At 36.3% G+C, this 20921-nt stretch overlaps 1 protein-coding gene and 2 long non-coding RNA genes across 4 annotated transcripts; 2 read left to right on the top strand and 1 right to left on the bottom strand.

Annotated features, from left to right (window-relative positions):
- Nucleotides 1–13181: 13181 nt before the first annotated feature.
- LOC117215643 lies at nt 13182–15232 on the top strand. 2 transcript variants are annotated; one of them, XR_004489167.1, is made up of 3 exons: nt 13182–13450; nt 14238–14445; nt 14537–15232. It is a non-coding gene; the product is annotated as an uncharacterized LOC117215643 (long non-coding RNA). The 2 variants fall into 2 exon arrangements; XR_004489166.1 differs by having other exon boundaries at nt 13198–13348.
- On the bottom strand, nt 13743–15939 carry LOC117215642 (signal recognition particle receptor subunit beta). The gene is made up of 5 exons (XM_033462030.1): nt 15886–15939; nt 15326–15473; nt 14499–14665; nt 14270–14409; nt 13743–14205 (listed from the first exon to the last, which is right to left on the bottom strand). Exons 2-5 carry the CDS (start codon nt 15417–15419, stop codon nt 13872–13874), a joined length of 735 nt encoding a protein of 244 aa, XP_033317921.1. The 5' UTR covers nt 15420–15473; nt 15886–15939; the 3' UTR covers nt 13743–13871.
- A 93-nt stretch (nt 15940–16032) lies between these two features.
- On the top strand, nt 16033–18837 carry LOC117215644. The gene is made up of 3 exons (XR_004489168.1): nt 16033–16447; nt 16520–16742; nt 16842–18837. It is a non-coding gene; the product is annotated as an uncharacterized LOC117215644 (long non-coding RNA).
- The last annotated feature ends 2084 nt before the right edge of the window (nt 18838–20921 follow it).

Raw genomic sequence — 20921 nt, forward strand, 5'->3', positions numbered from 1 at the left:
CAGGTGTTCTATGGGTCTGCCATACTCTTCTAAGTCTACGTTTTTTTGCGATTTTTTTTAATATGTAATGGGGGTATTCATATTTGTTGATAGAAGTCTTAGTAGGTGTGGAGGAGCGGAAAGCGTTTATTATGCTGTTGCTTAAGTATTCCGTGGCTGTTTCGATATTTTCATTTGGTTTTAGGGAAATTAAGGCTGATGTTGAATTATTAAAGACTTTTCTAAAGAGCTGCCAGTTGGTGAGTTGGTTATGAATAAAGTCATTAGGTGGATTTTCGAATATTGTTGAGCTAATTGTTGCAATAACGGGGGAATGGTCTGAAGAGAGTTCCACCGAGGAGTTGATGTGGACATATCTTGGCGAGATATTTTTAGTTATAAAGAAGGTAAGTAAATCAAGTATTTTGTTAGTGTCAGTGGGCCAGTAAGTGGGTTCGTATGTGGTGAGGTAGTTGAGTCTGTTGGTGTTTATGCTATTCAAGAGATTTTTGCCTCTTACTGTGATAAGTCTGCTGCCCTATTGAGTATGTTTGGCGTTATAGTCTCCTCCAGCTATGAATCTATTGCCCAGAGCATTAAGGAAGTTATAAAAGTCTTTTTTAGAAATGGAGTGTCTAGGAGGACAATATACTGCTGAAGTGGTGATTGTACCATGGCAATTTTCTATCGCTACGTTTGTAGCTTGAAGGTAGTTCTTCTGAAACGATGAAAGCTCATAATGCTTAATGCTGGCTTTGATAATAATTCCGGTGCCGCCGTGGGCCTTTCCACTGGGATGTTGGGTATGGTAGAAGTTATATCCGTTTATTTTCAGGTAATTTTTGTCGGTGAAGTGAGTTTCAGATATGAACATTACGTCGATTTGCTGTTATTTTAAGAAGAGTTCTAGTTCGTATTTGTGTTGAGCTAGACCATTCCAAAGAGCTATGCGTCCTGGTTTTATTTTGCGTCGGGGCGTATTAATTTATCCATGATGAGTGCTAATAGTGATAGTAAGTTATTAATTTGTTCTGATTATTTCTCGATTAATTTTTTGAGTCTAGAGAAGTTATCCCTGTTTTGTGAACTGGGAACGCTATTTTGAAAATGGTCACTATGGATTTTCGGATTTTTTTGATTTTCTTGAACTGCCTGGGCATAGGAGATTGAAGGAGTAGAGAATTTTTGAGGGCTGAGTACTTGGTTGGTTATCTCTTTGAGTTTAGGATACTTGTTTGTATACACGGTTTTGTAGGCTAAGTAACCTTTATAGTTCGCAGGATGCTCTCCTTGACAGAGGATGCACTTCGCAGGGGTTTCTGGAGATTTAGTGCACTGATCAGTGGGGTGAATACTTGCACATTTAACGCAGTGGAAATTATGGTTGCAATATTTCTGCGTGTAGTCGTACCTTTGGCACCTTTCACATTGCACTATCTCTTTTTTTATAAAAGGAGGTTCGAATTTTACTACTGAGTTCATTAGTCGATTGATGTTGTAAATTTGTTTATTGTTTGGCATTTGTTTTAAGTCAATGAAGAAAAAGGATAGCTTATGTTGCTAATGTTTGTTACTTCATGGCCATGTTTTAGGAGTTCGAGCTTCAGTTCGTCTAAGTTAGCTGAGTGGTGGATGTTGCGTAGTATCAGACGAAAAAGTCTTTCTTGATATGTGTGATATGTGTGGAAGTTTGCGTTCAAGGTTTTTACTAACTTTGTTAGATTTTCTATAGGAGTCTGGGTTAGTCGGCAGAATTTTAACTTGGTTATTATTTATTTTTAGTTTGTAATCCTCTTTGTTAATATCTTCCTCAATGGACTTTATCATTGTTTGAATGTCGATGACATCATCAATGAAGATAGGTGGGGGAAGGGGACTTTTTTGTGTATGTTGGTTAGTTAGTGTTTCAGCTGTGTCCATGGACTCGTTTGTGGATTCTAATGTTGCGAATCTATTGTAAGTGGTTACATAGCTTGTTGACTGTTCGTTCTGGCTAGTGTTTGCGTTTGTTTTAACTATTCCTAGCTTACGTTTTTTTATGTTTTTAGTGTCAATTGAGAGGAGGGATATATTGTCCTTTTGGCACGGTGGAGGTAGAGCGGTGCAGTTATGTTTTTGTTCAAGAGAGCCTGATCAAGATACTTGGGCCATCTTCAAGCTAGTTAATTCAATTTGAAATAACTAGTCGAGAGGCTATGATTCGGGTCAGAGATTAAGAGCGTTGGATTTTCCATTAGTAAGTTTAGAAACACTTGGTTTATGTCTGTTTCGGTTCACTTTCGACGGATGGACGTCACGTGTTGTATTATGAACTTCACAGAGCACTAGACACACGTCTGCACGCTTCAGCACTCAACAGCAAAATGGAAGTAAATTGATGAATTGAAAAAATTTCATTTTCGGCCTTGTTTTTTAATTACTGACAATTAATAATCCGCCAAAATATCCCTGCATGTGAGCAAACCTCCTTACACGAACGAAAAGAGGTCAATCCAAGCAGCGGAGCGCTCTGCGATACTCAATCCAAATGTTAATTGCATCGTTATTATCACCGTCGTTATCATCACCGTAGACGTCCAACTCAGCAGGAACGCCACTCTCCGGCATTTTTCTTTGTCTGTCATGACTGTCTTTAAATGATGGTTTGCCGTCTAAGGTTTTTAAAGTATATCTATCTCCCTCTAAAATCTCTGCTATCACGAATGGACCCCCGAATTTCGGATCTAGCTTCGTCTGATTTCTCTCTTCGTTTTTTCGTAACACACAATCACCGAGATTAAACCTAACTATTCTAGCTTTCTTTTTGTCAAATCGGTCCTTGTCATATTTGGCACTAGTCTCTATATTTCTTATGGCTTGTTGTCTTACTTCAGCGATGTCTATTGCCTTTTCTTTTATATTATCGGGTAGTATCAAGTCATACGGTCTTGCCGCTTTACTGATCAGTAGTTCTAACGGGCTCGACTTAGTCACACGGTTGGTGGTGCAATTTAAAGCCAGTCGTATTTCCCCAACCGCGTCTTGCCACGACCGCCCAGTCGTCTCTACCGTTGTAAACATACTTTTTAGCGTGCCCATTATACGCTCTACTTGTCCATTGGCCCTACTAGCACCGGTTGCTATTAAGTGAAGTTTAATGTTTCTATCTTGACAAAAACTTTTTGAGTCACTCTTCCCGCTTAATTTGCCCGTTATGTCCATGTGCACTGTATACCAAGGTATGTCTTGGGTATGGGATGCAGTTCAGCTTGTATTTTGTCTGAACTGGCCTTTGAAACTCGATAAGCGTGGCAGTTCTCTACGAATTTGCGAACATATTTCGCCATTCCTTCGAACCAGTAATACTCGTACAGTTTCTCGAGTGTTTTATCCCATCCCAAGTGCATAATTGACTGGTGTACATGGTTAATCACGGACCACCTAAAACCTCTTGGGACAATGAACAAGCAGAGACTTCTGCCTCTCCTTTGTATCTTACGGCACAGAGTGCCGGATCGTAGATCGTAAGTGTTCGCGATATCGTTCGCAAGCTCATCGTTCCGCACCTTATTGACGATTTCTGTAATTTGGGGATTGCGACGTTGTTCCGCTAATAGCCAATCTTCGGAGATTTCGGCCAGATTGATTTCTTTTTCTACAATTTTGTTGATCGTACGGTGATCCAAGTCTACGGGGTTCCGCGAAAAGAAATCGACATGAGCCATTCGTTTGCCTTCCCGATACATAATGTCGAAGGTAAAAGTTTGCAGATAAGCCCACCACCTGTAAACCCTGTCATTTAAATGTACTTTATTACTGGATGCCTTCAGGAAATTACAATCAGTGACAACGAGAAATTCTCGTCCGTGTAGATAATGACGGAAATGTTTGACGGCGTTTACAACCGCTAATGTTTCTAATTCATAGGAATGATATCTAGATTCCGCAGGGCTAGTCCTTTTACTGTAATATTCCACTACCCTATTTTTACCTTCAACCTTATGCATTAAAATAGCCCATATCCCTCAGAACTAGCGTCGGTATGTAGTTCTATCGGGTAGTTGGGGTCGAATATCATTAACACCGGCGCTTCGGTCAAGATAGAGATTACCTTTTGCTTTATTTTTTCATGTCTATCCGTCCAAGCTACGCTTTTATTACCGGAAGTAAGTGCGTACAAGGGTTTCATTATCTGTGAGAATTTAGGGACGAATTTTCGGAAGTAAGAGACTAAACCTGTGAATTGCCTGAGCTGTGTGATGGTCGTTGACGCAGGTAAAGAACTTAAGGCGTGTATTTTACCCGGACTGGTACGAACTTCTCCGTTGTGAATTACATATCCCAAATAGAGTACCGATGTCTTTAGAAAAGAATGTTTTGGAAAGTTAAAGGAGAATCCGGCTTTTACGAGGGTATCTAATACGGTGTGCAATCCTTTTGGAGCTTGATCTATCGAGTCGGCAATAATTAGGACGTCATCCAAGTAAACAACAACGTATGAATACGCGAGGTCGCCTAAGGCAGTGAGAATGGCCCTCTGAAAAACGGAGGATGCATTTTTCTAATCCAAACGACATCCTTATGTATTCGCATTGTCTGTCGGGGTTAACGAACACTGCGTATTCTGTCGAATTAGGATGAATGGGAAGTCGGTGAAACCCGCTGGCCATGTCTAGGCTGGTAAAGTATCTCCCGTTTTGCAATCTCGCGATTTGATCAGCAATAAGGGGTAAGGGATACCGACCCGCGACCGTGTCTTTATTTAGCGCTCGGAAGTCTAAACACAATCTACCTGAATCATTGTTCGTCTTCACGGGTAACATAGGGCTCGCGAACGGTGAATTACTAGGCTTTATAATTTTTGGCTGTAATTAATTCGCTTATTCTCTCACGTACTGTTCTGCGCTCGCGAAGTCTCTTAGGACTCCTTGTACGGTGATGTTAGGATCAATTAATTGTACTTTTAACTGGCCTGTATTTACGCGAGTACGTAGGAAACCCGTAACGAGTGAATCTTTGGATTTTCGAAAAGAAAGATTAATCAATTTTTATCACTACCACGTACAACATTGTCAACTTCATTAACATCGATCTCGTTTTCGGCGGTTTTATTACAGGCATGAATTATTTTTGTTTTATACATAGCGAGGCTATTTTGTGTAATATTACGTTAAAACCTTGATTTAAAATTTCACGATCAATCGCGATATCATATTTTAAATAACTATCAGCGAGAACATGAAAAATTTACCTCAAATCACCAACGCCTGCAGCGGACAAAATTTGAGATATACGCTTAGTACAAATATGTCTTGTTCCTCGCATTACTACTATATCAATCGTTCTTTTGCCAAAAATTCTCAAGACTATGGATTCTTTAATTAGCGAACACTCGGCTCCGAAATCGGGGTAAAATGGAAACGACTCACCCGGATGGCTTGATCTACCAGTTAGTGCCTCCAATACGTAGAACTCGATTCGACACTCGTCATTGGAATTATATTCAGGGCACTGCTTTGTAAAGGTTTTTCCTCCATAATCAGATTGATAGCCGCGCACCATGCAGCGGAGTCGAAGCCTGCGGTTTCAGAGTTGAAACGCGGTGGCGAAAATTGTTAGGTTCCACACTCGATTTTTGCACTAGCGACTGAATTAATCTCGCGCACGATGGTCGTAACCTCTAGCACTGTTATAACCGGCACTTCATCCCACTTTTGATGTCGGGTTTACATTAGAATCAGGGTTAGGGGCGTGAAACGAATCTTCGTTTGGATTACACGTGTCGCTATGCAATAGAGAAGACTTCGACTAATGCAAATACGATTATCATAGAACTGGACAAGTAACCGTGGTAATTAGATACTCGAGAAACTAATGGCAATGATCTTAGGTTCAATAACGAATCCGCGGTCGATGGGATGATAGATGAACGTGCTCACAAAATTTAAGTCGGACGCGTAATATTCACGGGTCGTAAGGGGTTACTCTTTTCGTCGATGAGATCGCGAGAGAGAATGAATTTCCCGTCCCGATGATGCCACAGAAGAAAACTATATGGGGTGTGTCCGAGGACACGAGATCATCGGATTCGTCGAGGATAGCCTTCGTTCAGAAGGTGAGGGAATTTGGCGTTGCTGCTAATTGGTCAATGTCCATATCGGTGGTTAGAAAAAGATGCTAGCCGCCCTTGAGAGAAAGTTGCTAGTGGGAGACGCCGTTCGTTGAAAAACAGGTCTCTGCTATTTTCCCGTAGCTGGGACAAAGACTGTTTGTTTGAAGGACTTTAGTCAACTAAATCCTAAGATTTATGACAGGCCCTCAGGCTAGCCGATCACGTATTGCGGAGACGCATCGACATCTGGCAATCATCTTGCTCGAAGCATAGGGTCTGCGTGTGGCGAGCCACGGGACAGAAACCGTTGGAATGTTTACTGACGCGTGTCGCCACGAATATTTCTTTTAAGGAGAGCTATAGAATTACTCCATACCTTTGTTAGACAAAGCGTTCATCCCGTGACCGCGGCTACGTTCGGCGTCTGGCTGTCGCCTCGAGCCCGAGCTCATTATCAGAACTCGCGAACAATTACAATCGGATTGAATAACTACAATTGTTTAATTACAGCTGTAGTAGACTCTAGATTACAATGTTGCGGGATTATCCAAAATTCCAAAGGCTCCGGTGTTCTTTCATCTCCGACATATGTAACGGCTGATTTATAAAACAAAACTCCTGGCACACAGTGGGATGAATTAACAATTATGTATTATAGGCACTTATTTCATTTTTTACGTATTTCATCATTTATTGATTCTAATTCAAGATTATATATAATACTACTACTATTCATCTAAATCTGTGATAAAAATATATTAAAAAAATAGGAGGCTTTATTATGTATATGAGTCAGTATCTATACCTCTTGTATCTTCAAATACCTCCTCGTCTAGCAAATACATATGATTTGTCCAACTGCGTCCTGTCTATCAAAAACAAATCACTAATCGACTCACAAGTCAACAGTGGTAAATAGCATACCCGCGAGATAGACATGTACAATAATTTAGTTAAGGGGCAAAAGATATTAGCTAAGGACTAGCGAACGATAGACAATCGTTAAAGTCAAGAGTGGATTTACCAGTCATTTTCAGGGATGTCATTAGTTGTAACCAAAGTTATAATTAAAAGGAAAAAAGTTGCAGTATAGGAATGAAGGGTGCATGTGCACTTTGTGACACACATGTGCCGTGATACATCGAGGTGTCGGCGACCAAGTTTATGCGACTATGCTTTGATTCCGTTATCTCGGCCGACAAAACCATTTCGCGTTGTCTGATTTTACGATGTGTGAAATCACCGAAACCGGCAATCGAAAATGCGCGCGCGCACGTGTGTACGAGTGTGAACACGTGTGCGTGAATTAAGGAAATAAAAAATTAAGGAAATAATAAAATGAATTAAGGAATCCTGACTGTGACCAGACAGTTCAAAGCAAACCCGAACCAAGGGCCTTATTAAACTCACTTCTACAAAACGCCTTCACAAGAATTACTAGATTAATTTAAATGATTATAGTTGCAAATAACTACCATAAACGATCAAATTGTTTTTCGCCATCGATATTATAATTATAACTGATCCTGATCATTTCACCTGTCTTCCACCCACTTTTGTTGCAAGAAAAAAGTCAATTCCTCAATGCGTTGGATGCGGATGAATATAAATGTAATATCGTGATATATTTACAAGGAATGGATGATACAGATGTTAATCGGACAGAAAAAGACGATTGTTGTTCAACCTGAACTATTCACACCAAACGTACAGAAAACAGCACAACTAAAAAATTAGATCACGACTCGACTTTCACAAAATGCAATCAACACTCTCTCGGCAACGTCACTCGCAAACTCTGTTTGTTGATTCCTTTTTTTCCCGTCGCTTGGCAACCGCTCGTGGCCAAGATCACGTAGGCCTCCTCTTTTTAAAACTACGCGATCGAAAACAAACGCCTCGGCTCTCGCGAAATTCCACGCGGTTCACCCGCCAACTCCCAGGCCCCTCACTCACGATACTACATAAATAACTAAATTTTGGGAAATTGAATTTATCCAGAATAACGAGGTATGCTTGAATTTACAAATACAAACAATTTCTTTAACTTAAACAAATTTGAGAATAATAACAAAATATGTTATGTTAATAGTAGAATAATGGTTGTATAATATATGTCGGAGATGAAAGAACATCGAAGCCTCCCCTTTGGAACTTCGGGATAATCCCCTAATATCGTAATGTAGATTCTATCATAGGCGTAATTAAACAATTGTCGTCTTTCGATCCGATTGTATTTGTTTGAGATTTGTGATAGTGAGCTTGAGCTCGAGGCGACAGCCAGTCGCCGAACGTAGCCGCGGTCACGGGATGAACGCTTTGTCTAACAAAGGTACGGAGTAATTCTATAGCTCTCCTTAAAAGAAATATTTGTAGCAGCACGCGACAGTAAACATTCCAACAGTTTCTGTCCCGTGGATCGCCACACGCAGATCCTATTCTTCGGGTATGATGGTTACTAGATGTCGACGCGTCTCCACAGTACCTGATCAGCTAGCCCGAGGGCCGTTATAAACACTAAAATCTAGTTACCTAAAGTCCTTCAAACAGACAAACAGTCTGTGTCCCAACTACGGGAAGATAGGAGAGACCTATTTTTCAACGAACGGCGTCTCCCACCAGCAACTTTCCCTCGAGGGCGGCTAGCATCTTTTTCTAACCACCGATATGGAGATTGACTAATTAGCAGCAACGCCAATTTCCCCCGCCTCCTGAACGAAGGCTATCCTCGACGAATTCGATGATCTCGTGTCCTTAGACACACCCCATCATAGTTTTCCTCCACAGCATCATCGCGACGGAAAGTCATTCTCTCGTGAGGTCGAGCGAGTTACTTTGTGTCTGTATGCTCGGTGGATATTTCACGTTTTAACAAAGAGTTCGACTTAGATATTGTGAGCATGTTCATCTATCATCCCGTTGACCGCGGATTCGTTATTGAACCTAAGATCATTGTCATTAGTTTCTCGAGTATCTAATTACCACGGTTACTTGTCCAATTCTATAATAATCGTATTTGCACTAGTCAATGTCTTCTCTATTGCATAACGACATCGTGTAGTCCGAACGAAGATTCGTTTCACGCCCCTAACTCTAATTCTAATGTAAACCCGACACCCAACATATATATGTCAGAGAAGCGTCAGGAATAGAGTTGTGGGCATTTGCTAGATCTCCATTGGAATGGCCATTGCTGTATTATAACGACGGTACGGCCTGATACTACGAGTATGAACGCTACCGATTCGACAATCAACAGCGGCGATTAGGCACTCGCGACACTAATGATAATGGTCTTAGGTTCGATAACGAATCCACGGTCAACGGGAGGATAGAAATACTTCCTCTAACTCAAACGTGTACTGATCGTAAGGCGCTACTCCCTTCCTCGATGAGGTCTCAATAAGGAATGAATCCTCGTCCCAACGACGCCACCGAGACAAACTCTGGTGGGGTGTCTAAGTACACAAGATCCTCGGATCGACGTCGCTGTCGATTGGTCGATTTTGTGACACAAGCTGCCTGTCCGTTTGCAAAAATCTTAATTGCCGAAAAGACCCAGGTTTTATAGCGGGTCCTCGGGCTAACTGGACTTGTGCTGTGTACGTGCCTCAACATCAGGTATTCATTGTCCGAAGGAACCGTTGGCATATTTTACTGTCAGATACCTCTATGGGTATTTCCTGTAATGAGGGTCATAACATCACTCCGCACCTTTGTTAGACGGAGCGCCCGTCCCGTTGACCGTGGCTACGTTCGCCTTGAGCCCAAGTTTATTATCACAAATCGCAAACGAGTATGATTGGGTAGAATGACGGCAAATTGTTTAATTACCACTGTAAACTTTGATTACAATCTTACGGATTTTCCCGAAGTTCCAGAGGGGAGGCTCCGGTGGCCTTTCATCTCCGACATATATATTTATAATTTTCGTTATAAGAAGAAAGCTAACTAAAACCATTTCAATAAAATTTAGGCAGCTGGCTGCTTTTTAGAAACAGAAATCTAAAAAATATTTTAGGACAACTTTAAGTTTAAGACGATATTTGGCAGATTATAAAAAAGATATGCATTATTCATAAAACTTGGCTGCATATTTGTTTTATAGCAATAGAAGAATTAAAAAATTAGCATTTTAATATAGAAACAAAAAATTTTGTTTGTGAAATGTATTTTACAATATCAATCCACTGTGCGGCATTAACAGCCTTTCCCCATCCATTGTAGTTTCCAGACCTTTGTATATGACAGTGGTTTCGGCACTCGCTAGACAAAATTGAGTAGTATCTAGTTGTAAAAAGCCAACATGGAAAGTCAACAAAATTCGCATTCTTGTGAGACAGACAGAGATAAATAAAATGTTTCTGTCTCTGTTTGATATATGTTTAGCATGTCACGCATGCGCAGAACCAGACCCTTCTTTTCTTTCATCTTGATTTGTCACAACTGGTCATGATTCAATTTACGAACGGTTTTCCCTAAGCTTCGGCAATATTCCTACTTTTTAATTTTTACTTTTCCTGATTTTAATTCCTACCATTTCAGTTGCGCTGATATCTTATCCTTGTTACGTTTGTGCCGATTAATAATGTTCTAGTTGTTTCTTAGACGGTACGAGCGATCCCAATTTACAATTCATGAGAAGACAAACGCCTTAAACTACTGAAGTATTAAACTCCCCAGCTGGGACAAAAGTCTCAGATAAAAATCTGTTATCGAAATAAGTAGAGTTAAATAGATCTGATGATTGCTCTATATTTGGTTGGTATCGAAGCCTAAGTGATTCTGAGGATTCTTTGCTCTTTTGTTATAATTCCTTATTTAGCAAAATGTAAAATTCGATGGAGGTTCACGAGGTCCAAATCCGAAAGGTAGCTCCCTCCACTAAGGAGGCGTCGGGGCTCCAACGGATGCAGTGGACGCTCATCTTCAAGTTCCCAGGATGGTCCAAGGGAAAGCGGTGTAGAAGTGCACACGTGAGCACTGTGCATGACATGCTCCTAAATCATTGTTGTTAAGGAAAGCTTTGTAAAGAGAACCTTTTCTCTTCCCGGTCCTCACTTAAAAGTACTACACATTTATAAATTTTGAGAACCTATTCGGGATCTTTCAGTTGTCTTTTTTTCATTATATCTGGTTGCATTCTCATTTATGAACTGTTCCTTATTCGAATGAACAGCTAATTTATTCGAGTATTCCACCAAGGGTGTTTTTATTAAGGTGTTAAGGTAAGGTCTTAGGTACGATACGCCACTATAGTAGCTTTCGCGGATGTCACCTTATGTTACGACGTGTCACTATAGTGGCTTTCGCGGATGTCATCTTATGTTACGACGTATCACTATAGTGGCTCACTCTACTGACTCATTCGCTTACCGTTTGAACCGTTAGATCTTTTTCATTTGTTTTGCTTCACACTGTTTTTGCCCTCACAACATTTTATAACAGTGTTAACAATATACAAATAGAATATATGGTCTTTTTTTGTTACGCCAGTGTCAGGAATCAATTGTTTTTCATGAAAATAAATACACCATTATTAGATGCTCTTTTTAACATGCCGATCCGTATCCTTATAATTTTTTAGAATCTTCAACCTCAAAATATCGCTTCAAAACAGAAAATTAAAAGCAATTTGACATACACTATCGCGTTATGAGTGTGAAAATTGTGACGTGGATCTATGTGACGTTCTGTGCTCTAAAATATATCACACTCAATTGTAGTATTAATTATTAAAGTAAATTATTAAAGTTAAAGTATATACATCATACTTTTAAGAAAAATTATAATTTAGTTATCAAAAACTTCGTTCCAATGTGCTTGCATAGAGAACAGCATTATCCATCACACATTGCAGTGCTGTATCGATTACGCGTAATTCGCGTCAAACTCTGCCATACAGAAAAACGGCCCCGCACAAAATTCAGCCGCACCTATGAGATAAAGGGTGTTAAGTCAAAAGGTGAAAGCGATTCTCACGCTCTTCGAATATTTAGCTAACGCGCATGAAATCGACCGCTTTGTAAATAATTATCATTTTACTTTATAGGAGAACCAAAATCAAATCTGTTTAAGCTTCTTAATGATAAAATTAGCGAGAAAAAACGAAATACAAGTCGCACAGAAAATAACCACTGAAGTAACGACATATTTCGTAGAAAATAATATACCTGGAAGTAACAATATTATAAATTGATGGCAAAAATATTGTAAGAGATTTCTTATATTATCGGACATAGCATAACAAAACATGGCTAAACCCACCATCCAACAATTACCGATTGACTGTTCCCCGCGACTTGTAATTATCGATCGAGCTATATATAAAGATTTCGTGCTGGTTTATTATTTAGTAAGTTTTGCTAGAGGTTTACTTACTGTGCGTAAATCTAATATTTTTAGTCTTAGAATTTTTAATTCATATTAGGTCAGTTGTTTGTTACATTTTCGAATATAGTATACTTAATCATCAAAACAGTTTTTCCGTTTATGTACTTTGCAATTTTGATTTAAAAAATATTTGCTACGCTATAGTAATGTTATATGTGTAAACAATCTTAAAATATGAACTTTCAATTGCGCAATTACATTATTTATCAATTACATTATTAACCAACTCAGTTCTGGAAATTATTGTTGTTTTGTGATTTTTATGATAACAAAAATATAAGATACCTATGTTTTCAATAAATTTCATTCTTTCTCAAAAATTACTGTCTTCTACAATCAAAACTTGTTATCCCTTTCAACAATCCACATTATATTGATGTAACTCCACACTATATTGATATAAGTTAAATGTAATCATCCCATTAATATACGAATACATTATAAAAAAAATACCATAAAGGAAAATATTATTTAGTATAGAGATGATATAAACAACTAAATGACGTTAGCTATTGAAAAATAATATGGTTTATATACATACATACGTATCAGAAAGCACAAGAATTTGTTACGTTATATATGATATAATACATATATACAAGAAACACAATTTAAACATAAAAAAATATTTTTTGAAAATAATTATAGGTGTAAAGAATTGTTTATTTTATCTTTGGCACAAAGATGATATACTTACGATATATTACCTTTTTGTTTAGCAAAAAAAAAGTATTTTAAAAATATTTAAATAAAACGCCATTTGCTTTTCATATTAAGCAGTGCTGGTTTTTATGCAGTTGCATCGGTTATATGGTTATCTGTAGTTAGAAGAATGTTTCTGATGTGATATTTATATACATAAATCGTATGTGCTTGATGTTGGACGTAAGGGCGAAATTGTTTAAATTTTATGAACTGTTATATAGCTGAGAAATACATATTAATACGTATTAATCGTTTCTGTCAAGTAGTAGATGACATCGTTAGGTTAGAACAAAATTATAAGATTTTATTTTAATTATATTTAATTATATTATGTGGAAACTACAGAATCTAATTATATATAAGATTAATTTTATGTAAAACAATTACTTTGTGTAAATACTGTGAATTAAATTGTATTCTCACATTTGTGTGTAAACAATAGTTGTTATAACCAATGAAAGGTTTCTATTAAGATATAGATTTTCAAATTATATTTGAATTGGAAAGTGATAGAAAGATATTTTAAGATAAACGAGTTCCTTTTATGACAAAATTAGGTTAGGAATGTTGAATATTGACATGTGAAAGTTAATTTTATGTCCCTTTTTCTTTCAATATGAGTACAGTTTATAGCATAAAAAGTAATAAAATTGTTTAAAAAGTTAAAAACAAATAATTTATTTCAATAAGTGAAAGAATATTTTTATACAATTTTCTTTAGCCAATTGTTTAACTGCTCAATACCCGCAGAAGTTTCGGAATCTTTATTATATGCACTACATTCAGCAAACTCAATGTTTGTATCCAAATGGGAGAAGTCAAAATCTTTCCCCTGCTTGCCAAGGAAAACATTTGTTGCTGATGCATCTGTAGCTTCTAACTGACTTGTTTTTGTCATACGTAGTAAATTCATTTCTTTCTCTAATAGAGTCTTTATAACAGCTGCACCTTTTGCCATAGTCTGATCTTGTTTATTGCATAATACAAGTATAGATTTCTTATGTATAGCAGGATCACAGAGTAAGTTATATAAAAATCTGAAATTCAGAAATTATTATTCTCATTACAGGATGTGATGACTTACCACTTGTGTGTACTTACTCTGCTACATCTCGGATATCTTTTTGGAAAGTCACTGAATCGATCACATAAACAAGACCTTTTGCGGATAACTTGAATTGATCAAAAAATTTGTAACGTAGACGTTCATGTCCAGGTATATCAACAATCTTTAAGGACCTCTAAATAAATTGATACTTTAGAGGCCTATGTTTCTGGTATGTCAAAATTCATGCTTCAAGAAACAATGAAAATATATGTAAAAACTTACGTTATTGATTATGATATCTCCTGTATTTTCTTTTACAGATGTGTGTGTCTTAACAAATTTAGAACAAAGTAGACGTGCATATATCAGTGTTTTACCAGCATCACTAAGACCAGTTAATAATATACTGTTTCCTATAGACCTCTTCTTGTGCCATATGGCAAATAACACTAAGCAAAGGAATAGAATAGAAATTTATATAAGTAGTAGTAATGTTTAAGATTGAGCTGTTAATACCAAACAAATGGCTCTACAGACGTAGGCTTATGAATTTTAGGATAAAAGCCTAAGCAAATATTTACATAAAAATGTACCTATTTTTATATTATGTATACAATTACAATGGTATGTTTGTTTCATTACTTGCAGCTATATCTATAATGTTCATTAATTACTGTGGCTATAATGATATACATTTTTTTTAAACAAATGAATGTGATGTCTGTAGAATGTTAGAAATGAAACTATGAGATTGTTCATGTTATTCATGGACATCGTTAAAATATAACAAAAACTATTTAATAATACATGTGCAAATTTAAAGAGGGATATGCTCTGTTACTTTATATCTGTGAATTTCACGTTGTATATATAATTTAGGAATATAATTTATCAAAAGCATTTAGACAGATATATTTTTCGTTTTACTTGCTACAAAAAAAGAAAACTGTGATGTTATTTTGAATAATGTGATAATAAAATCAGAAAACCTATTTCTCATGCAGATTATAAGTCAATTATAATGTTTTATTTAACTTTTAATACATAACCACAGATGTTGGATACAAGACATAAGGAATTTATAACCTATGAGTATTATATATAATTACCTATAGTTACAATAATTGCAATTATTGCAGCTAACACAGCCAGGAACTGAGAATCCACATTGTGATTTGTCAAAGGTTTTATATGCCTTTCCATTGCAAAAGATTTTTTTCTATGTTTATCATAAATCACTTCGTGAATACACCAATCCTTGTAAGATATATTAGTAATTGTATGTGCTATACTATCATTTCATATTGTATATACATATAACACGTAAATAGAAAGAAAGTACAAGCTATGTTAAAAATGGTTAAACTTAAAGAAGCGCCACCTATTGTAATAAGATATCCATTTAAATTACTGTAGTCAGTTCTAGTATTTATATAGACACATTCCTATATCCATGAGTATTTACGATTCGTAAAAAGATAATAGAAAATTTTGGGAGTTCTGTTTCAAGTTTTTAAATGGATATATGAAAAGCAATAAGGACTCGAGTGGAGACAAGGGAAAGATCGCTTTTTCCTCTAAAAATACGCTTATTTCAACATTCAGAAAAAATTGATGGATTTGAGACTTGCATGTAATTGGATGTAATTAGTTTTGGGTTGAATTTTACCTTAGTGGACTTCCTCTCTTCCAATGTGTGGAACCCATGGAGTAACTGGCTCCAAATGAGTGACGGCCATTTTGGCGGGTTATGTCAAGTGTGTTTTATACACGCTTGGTTTTTCGCCCTAACATGACTTAAGGCTTGCAAGTAATAGATTCTCCAAAGCGTCCGAAGTATTCATTTGTGCTCTTTTCGACCGTTACGCATGTTTTTGTTTCATTTTCTTCTTTGATCGCTTTATTGTAGTTTTTTATTTTTTGTCTCTTTTCTTTTTCATTTATTACTTGTTTTGTTATATTACTGTGTTACTTTCAAAAAATAGAATCTACGAGATGGAATTCAACCTGCTTTAAAAAAAGCAGCTATTGCTTGGACTCGTGAGTATGGGCTCTTACACGCTGATAAATACTATTGTTATCATCGGAATCCGATTACGTTATGTGACGAAGCAAAGCACAGGTTTGGCTGATTTCGATATCCCCTTGGCCATCAAAAAAGCAAATCATATAATATGTAACCACAATTAATTTTTTGAGGAAATTCTCTTACCTTTTGACAAAGCGGTCATGTAAGTTTTAAACTTATCTTTGTAAGTTTAACATATTATCCAAGCTATTTTAAAAATTATTCAATTTTTCAGATTGATATACTGTTCTGCTCCAGATTTTTCATGCACGGATACCATTCATGAATTGAGCGATTTCACATTAGGCAACGACTTTGTGGTACTACTATCATTTGCAACAATTGCTGTGTGGTTCTATTATCACCGAGAGATGATAATGGGACACTTTTTAAATATAATGTGGGAAAACCAAAATTACAGGAGGATTTTGGGAGCTAGATCTTCAACCATTGCTCGGGTACTTTATGTAACAGTTCAATATTTCAATTTTTCTGTTACTTATTTCTTTGTACTATTTCCATTTGAATACTGCTTCCATTTTCATATTATTTCATAGATTGACCAAGCCAAATTGGACAAACAAAAATATAATCGTGGCAGCAGAGTTGTAAGTCATTGAATTTTGGGTTTGGTAAATACCCCCCTGCCCAAAAAAAAGAAAAAAAAACGGATGGTATTAGTGTTAAATGCTAAGGTGACGACATTAGTTTTAGCAATAAAAGGAAATGTTGTCGTTGATAGTGAAATCTATATCTGCTGTTTCAAAAGTTATGCCATACTGATTGCAGAGGGATACCTGCTTAGAATAGTCAATCATAATGTAGATTTTGTAAGTGAGCTAGAATTGATTTTAGTTTGGGTTAGTATTTACTTCTCAGCCGCCATGAATTGGCTGGTTATGTTAGTACAAACAAATTTTTGGTCAATTCAACTATAGTTCTTGATGATATGATTATGTATACAAAAAAAAAGATAGAATCCAATTGGTGGCCAGCTAAGGATTGGATGAGATGAAGAGGTCGCTTACATGAATTTGTCGATCGCTTATGCCAATTTTTGTAGCGCCGATTTTGTGGTCATAACAACATCGATTTGATGGCATCATTGATAGAAACGATTCGAAGACAGTAAGTGTAGAGCATGTAATTCCTCATTTGTAAAGATCAATCAGATGTCATCTGTGCAGTCCACTTTTTGGACGAAGAATGAATAGAAGTAAATATGGCGTCAGAGTAACGTGTAAAATACGCTAAAAACGCTCAACTTTACATAGCCATAACTTCTGAACCAGTAAATTTTGCAACTTCAAACTTGCACTTTTGGATTCTATGCATCAAAAACTATTTTTCAACCTAATTTTGTAGTATTTCAATTAAGTAGTAGCATCTCCATATTGGTGCTAATATAAAAATGAATACATAGATATTTTTAAATTCGCAATGAAAAGAAAATTTGTTCTTTCACTTCCAGATAATAAGAGTGCGCTGCATGAGTTTCATAATGCTCAACTCACGAAATGCTATATAGCATTCTGCATCTATGTACTTCCGTGGTGGTGTCACGTAAACTTGTGACTTAGATTATAAAAAGAAGGTTGAGCCATAGCCCAACTCTTAATTTTCTTTTATCAAACTTTATTATAAATTCAATGATTACAATAGTCTTACAGAGATAGTATAATATACTGAATCAGAGAAAGGCTGAACAAGAACTGTCTGAGCTTGCTGAAGTCTCGACTTATATATGTTTGGTTTGGGGATGTTGAGGGGCTTGGAGTAAGTTATGATGATAAGGTGGTGCTGTGTGCAAAAGAGTCCGAAGGTAGGGAAGGAAGTCTTATCTCTGATGTAGATTAAGGTGTGGTCGATGTCACATACCTCCCCCCTTAGATTGATTTTGGTCCCTCAAAATTTTAGCGTTCCTTCAGTATGGAGCGGTGGAATTGAACTCTGGCTGGCTCAGTCTCTATTTGTTCTTCTTCGTCGTGGCATCTTATGCTTTTGAGCTTTGTTGATGCCTGTGGTATCTGTGGTACTTTTGTATAAATATTTAGGGGTGTAGCATTTGTCACAATGTTTTGAATGTTGGTTTTACAGCATAGTAGGTGGATAAATAGTTTCGTTGGTAAACATTTCTTCAATAAGTCGAATATTCCTATTTTGTTAAGAAGATAAATTCCTGTTAATCTTAAGGCAGTGTAACCTGCTATTTGCAGAAATAAAAAATGATTTCATTGATTGTACACCCCATGATTTAATTGATTGTATTCAGAGAGAATACGTTAATTGATTGATTTGATCAGATATTTGGTTCAAATTCTTTTGATGTTCTGGAATATGACTAAAGATTCTAGATGTTCTCTCAATCTTGTCTAACAAGTAGTTTATTCTAGTATCATTTTCAAAAGGAATCGTTTTAAGTTTATACTCAAACGTTACGTTGTCTTTAGATTGTCTTATTTTCATTATACTATCGTTAAATACTAAATTACATTGTTCATCTGGAGATTGAATTATAGAGGATCTGCCTATCTTAATTTGTTTTTGACTGGTGTCGCAAAGCACGTGAATTTCAATTTCTTTTTGTGGTATGACTATGTATTGATTCTAGCAAATTTTATAGCAAATTTACAAACATTTATCTTTCTGCTAAAGTTAATGATTTCTGACGCACAATCGTGAATAGATTTCTTATCGTGTATGGCTTGTGTTTGTTTGCACATTGTGATTCCTATTTTCGTGTTACAATTTTTATCAAGGTATTCATTGTCAACATTCATATATGCAAATTGATGCGTTAAGAATATTGGATGTTCAATTACGGGTGCCAGAAATGCATGGCTTCTTTTAGTCGGTATAGGGTATACTCGCACTATATCCCATACCAAATCTGTTTGCAAAGGTACGGTTATTTTAAAGAAAACTTTAGTTGCGACAGTGAATACCGTTAGTCTTGATATATCTAGAATGAATTGATAATTTTCGTATTTTGTGTTATAAAGGTGATGGCCTAATGCTTTCTTATAATTTTCGATAAACAGTACGTGATCAATAATCTGAGGGCTAAGGATTCCTGCTTTTTCCATGCTTATGGCATTAAAGATTTCGTTAAATTGGAAATTGCATTTTCTGCTTGAATTATTAAATTTGTTATTAGTCTCTCCCTTATATTATTAACGATGTATTCGTCAAATTTAACTCTCATTTCGTCGATTTGTTTTATACTGTCGGATTTTATGATTTTACGTGAGCGCTGTTTGATTTGCAACTATAGTTTATAATTCGTTTCCTTCTTGAAATAATTTGTCAATGTTAGTATTTATTAGGTCATCGGTGTCAAGAGTTCCGAATAGACTTTTCGATATAGATTCAACAATATTCAACAATCCTCTCTTAGTTAGTGTGTGATTGTGTGTTAAAAGTCGTAATTGGTATGCTGAAGTTTCTAATTTTTCTATGTGTTGGGTTAGAGATATTATTTCGTTATGAAGTTCGCATTTGTTTTTACATACTTTCTCGATGAACATGACATTCGCTTTCATATGATTCAGTTTTTCGTATACATCGTTTATATCTGTCCCTATATACATATAAATTTTGTCGAAATATAAGTATGCTTGCTTAATCTTTTCATGAAATACCTCACTGCCATCTAATTGTAAAACGTTAATTTCTTCCCCAAACTTAGCGTAAATTAGTGTTTTCGTCAGCTCATCGTGAATTGATAGAATAAATTGGTTTCCTCGCTTAGTCTTTGTCATTAGTCTTATAATGTCCATGGTTATTTTGTCGTTGGGGTTTAAAGGTGTGTCTGAAATTACTGGTTCTTCTTTAAAACGTCACAATTTTTAATAAAATCTTCGATTCTACTCATTAAATTTGGGATCTTATATTGTTTTTTGATTCTTTGGTATGTCTTTTGGATTCCTAAATGTCCTATCGTACCGTTATGATTTTCCTGAATTATTTTTTCTATTTCTTCCTCGGTTAATTCTTGGATTGGGACCCATGCTAAAGTGACAGGGTGTCGGGTATCGTTAAAGTATAGAAGTATAAACTTAATTTGATTCTTTTTTAATTTTGTAAACGTGGTGTCTCCTATACCTACTTTCTTGTTATTCCGTAATATGTTATTAACTTTCTTAACCATATTCTCTCGTCAAACTCTCCTAATTCTGTTTTAGTTAGTTTAGAAGGGTTGATCGTTAAGTTTCATTTCTAATCGTTTTGGGATTTCTGATTTCTTTTTCCATTCCGCAAAATGTTATAAGAAATCTAAGACTACCGCTCTTTCTAGGGTTTCTACTTTTTGAATCGCACGAATTCTAGATAAGCTATCTGAAACTGGATTGTCTTTGCCTTTAACATATTCGATTCTGTATTCATATTCTTCTAACTCCATCGCATTACTCTAGATAATGGGTCTTTGCAATTATTTAACCATTTCAAAGCTTGATGATCTGTTCTAATAATAAATTTTCATCCTAACAAGTATTGTCGTAATTGTTTCAATGCCAAACTATCGCTAATAGTTCTTTCTCAGTCGTCGTATAATTCTTTTCGGGTGGATTCAGTGTTCTGGAAATAAAACAACATGGGTGTCCGTCTTGTGAAAGAACTGCTCCTAGTCCTTTACT

Source organism: Bombus bifarius, unplaced genomic scaffold, assembly GCF_011952205.1.
Source record: "Bombus bifarius isolate JDL3187 unplaced genomic scaffold, Bbif_JDL3187 scf7180000009761, whole genome shotgun sequence".
Taxonomy (NCBI): domain Eukaryota; kingdom Metazoa; phylum Arthropoda; class Insecta; order Hymenoptera; family Apidae; genus Bombus; species Bombus bifarius.

Coding starts and splice junctions, on each gene's coding strand:
- LOC117215642 (XM_033462030.1), bottom strand. CDS start 15,419: ATGGAAAGGCATATAAAACCTTTGACAAATCACAATGTGGATTCTCAG. Junction 14,666..15,325: donor TGCAATTATTGTAACTATAG/GTAATTATATAT, acceptor TCCTTTGCTTAG/TGTTATTTGCCATATGGCAC. Junction 14,410..14,498: donor GAGATATCATAATCAATAAC/GTAAGTTTTTAC, acceptor CAATTTATTTAG/AGGTCCTTAAAGATTGTTGA.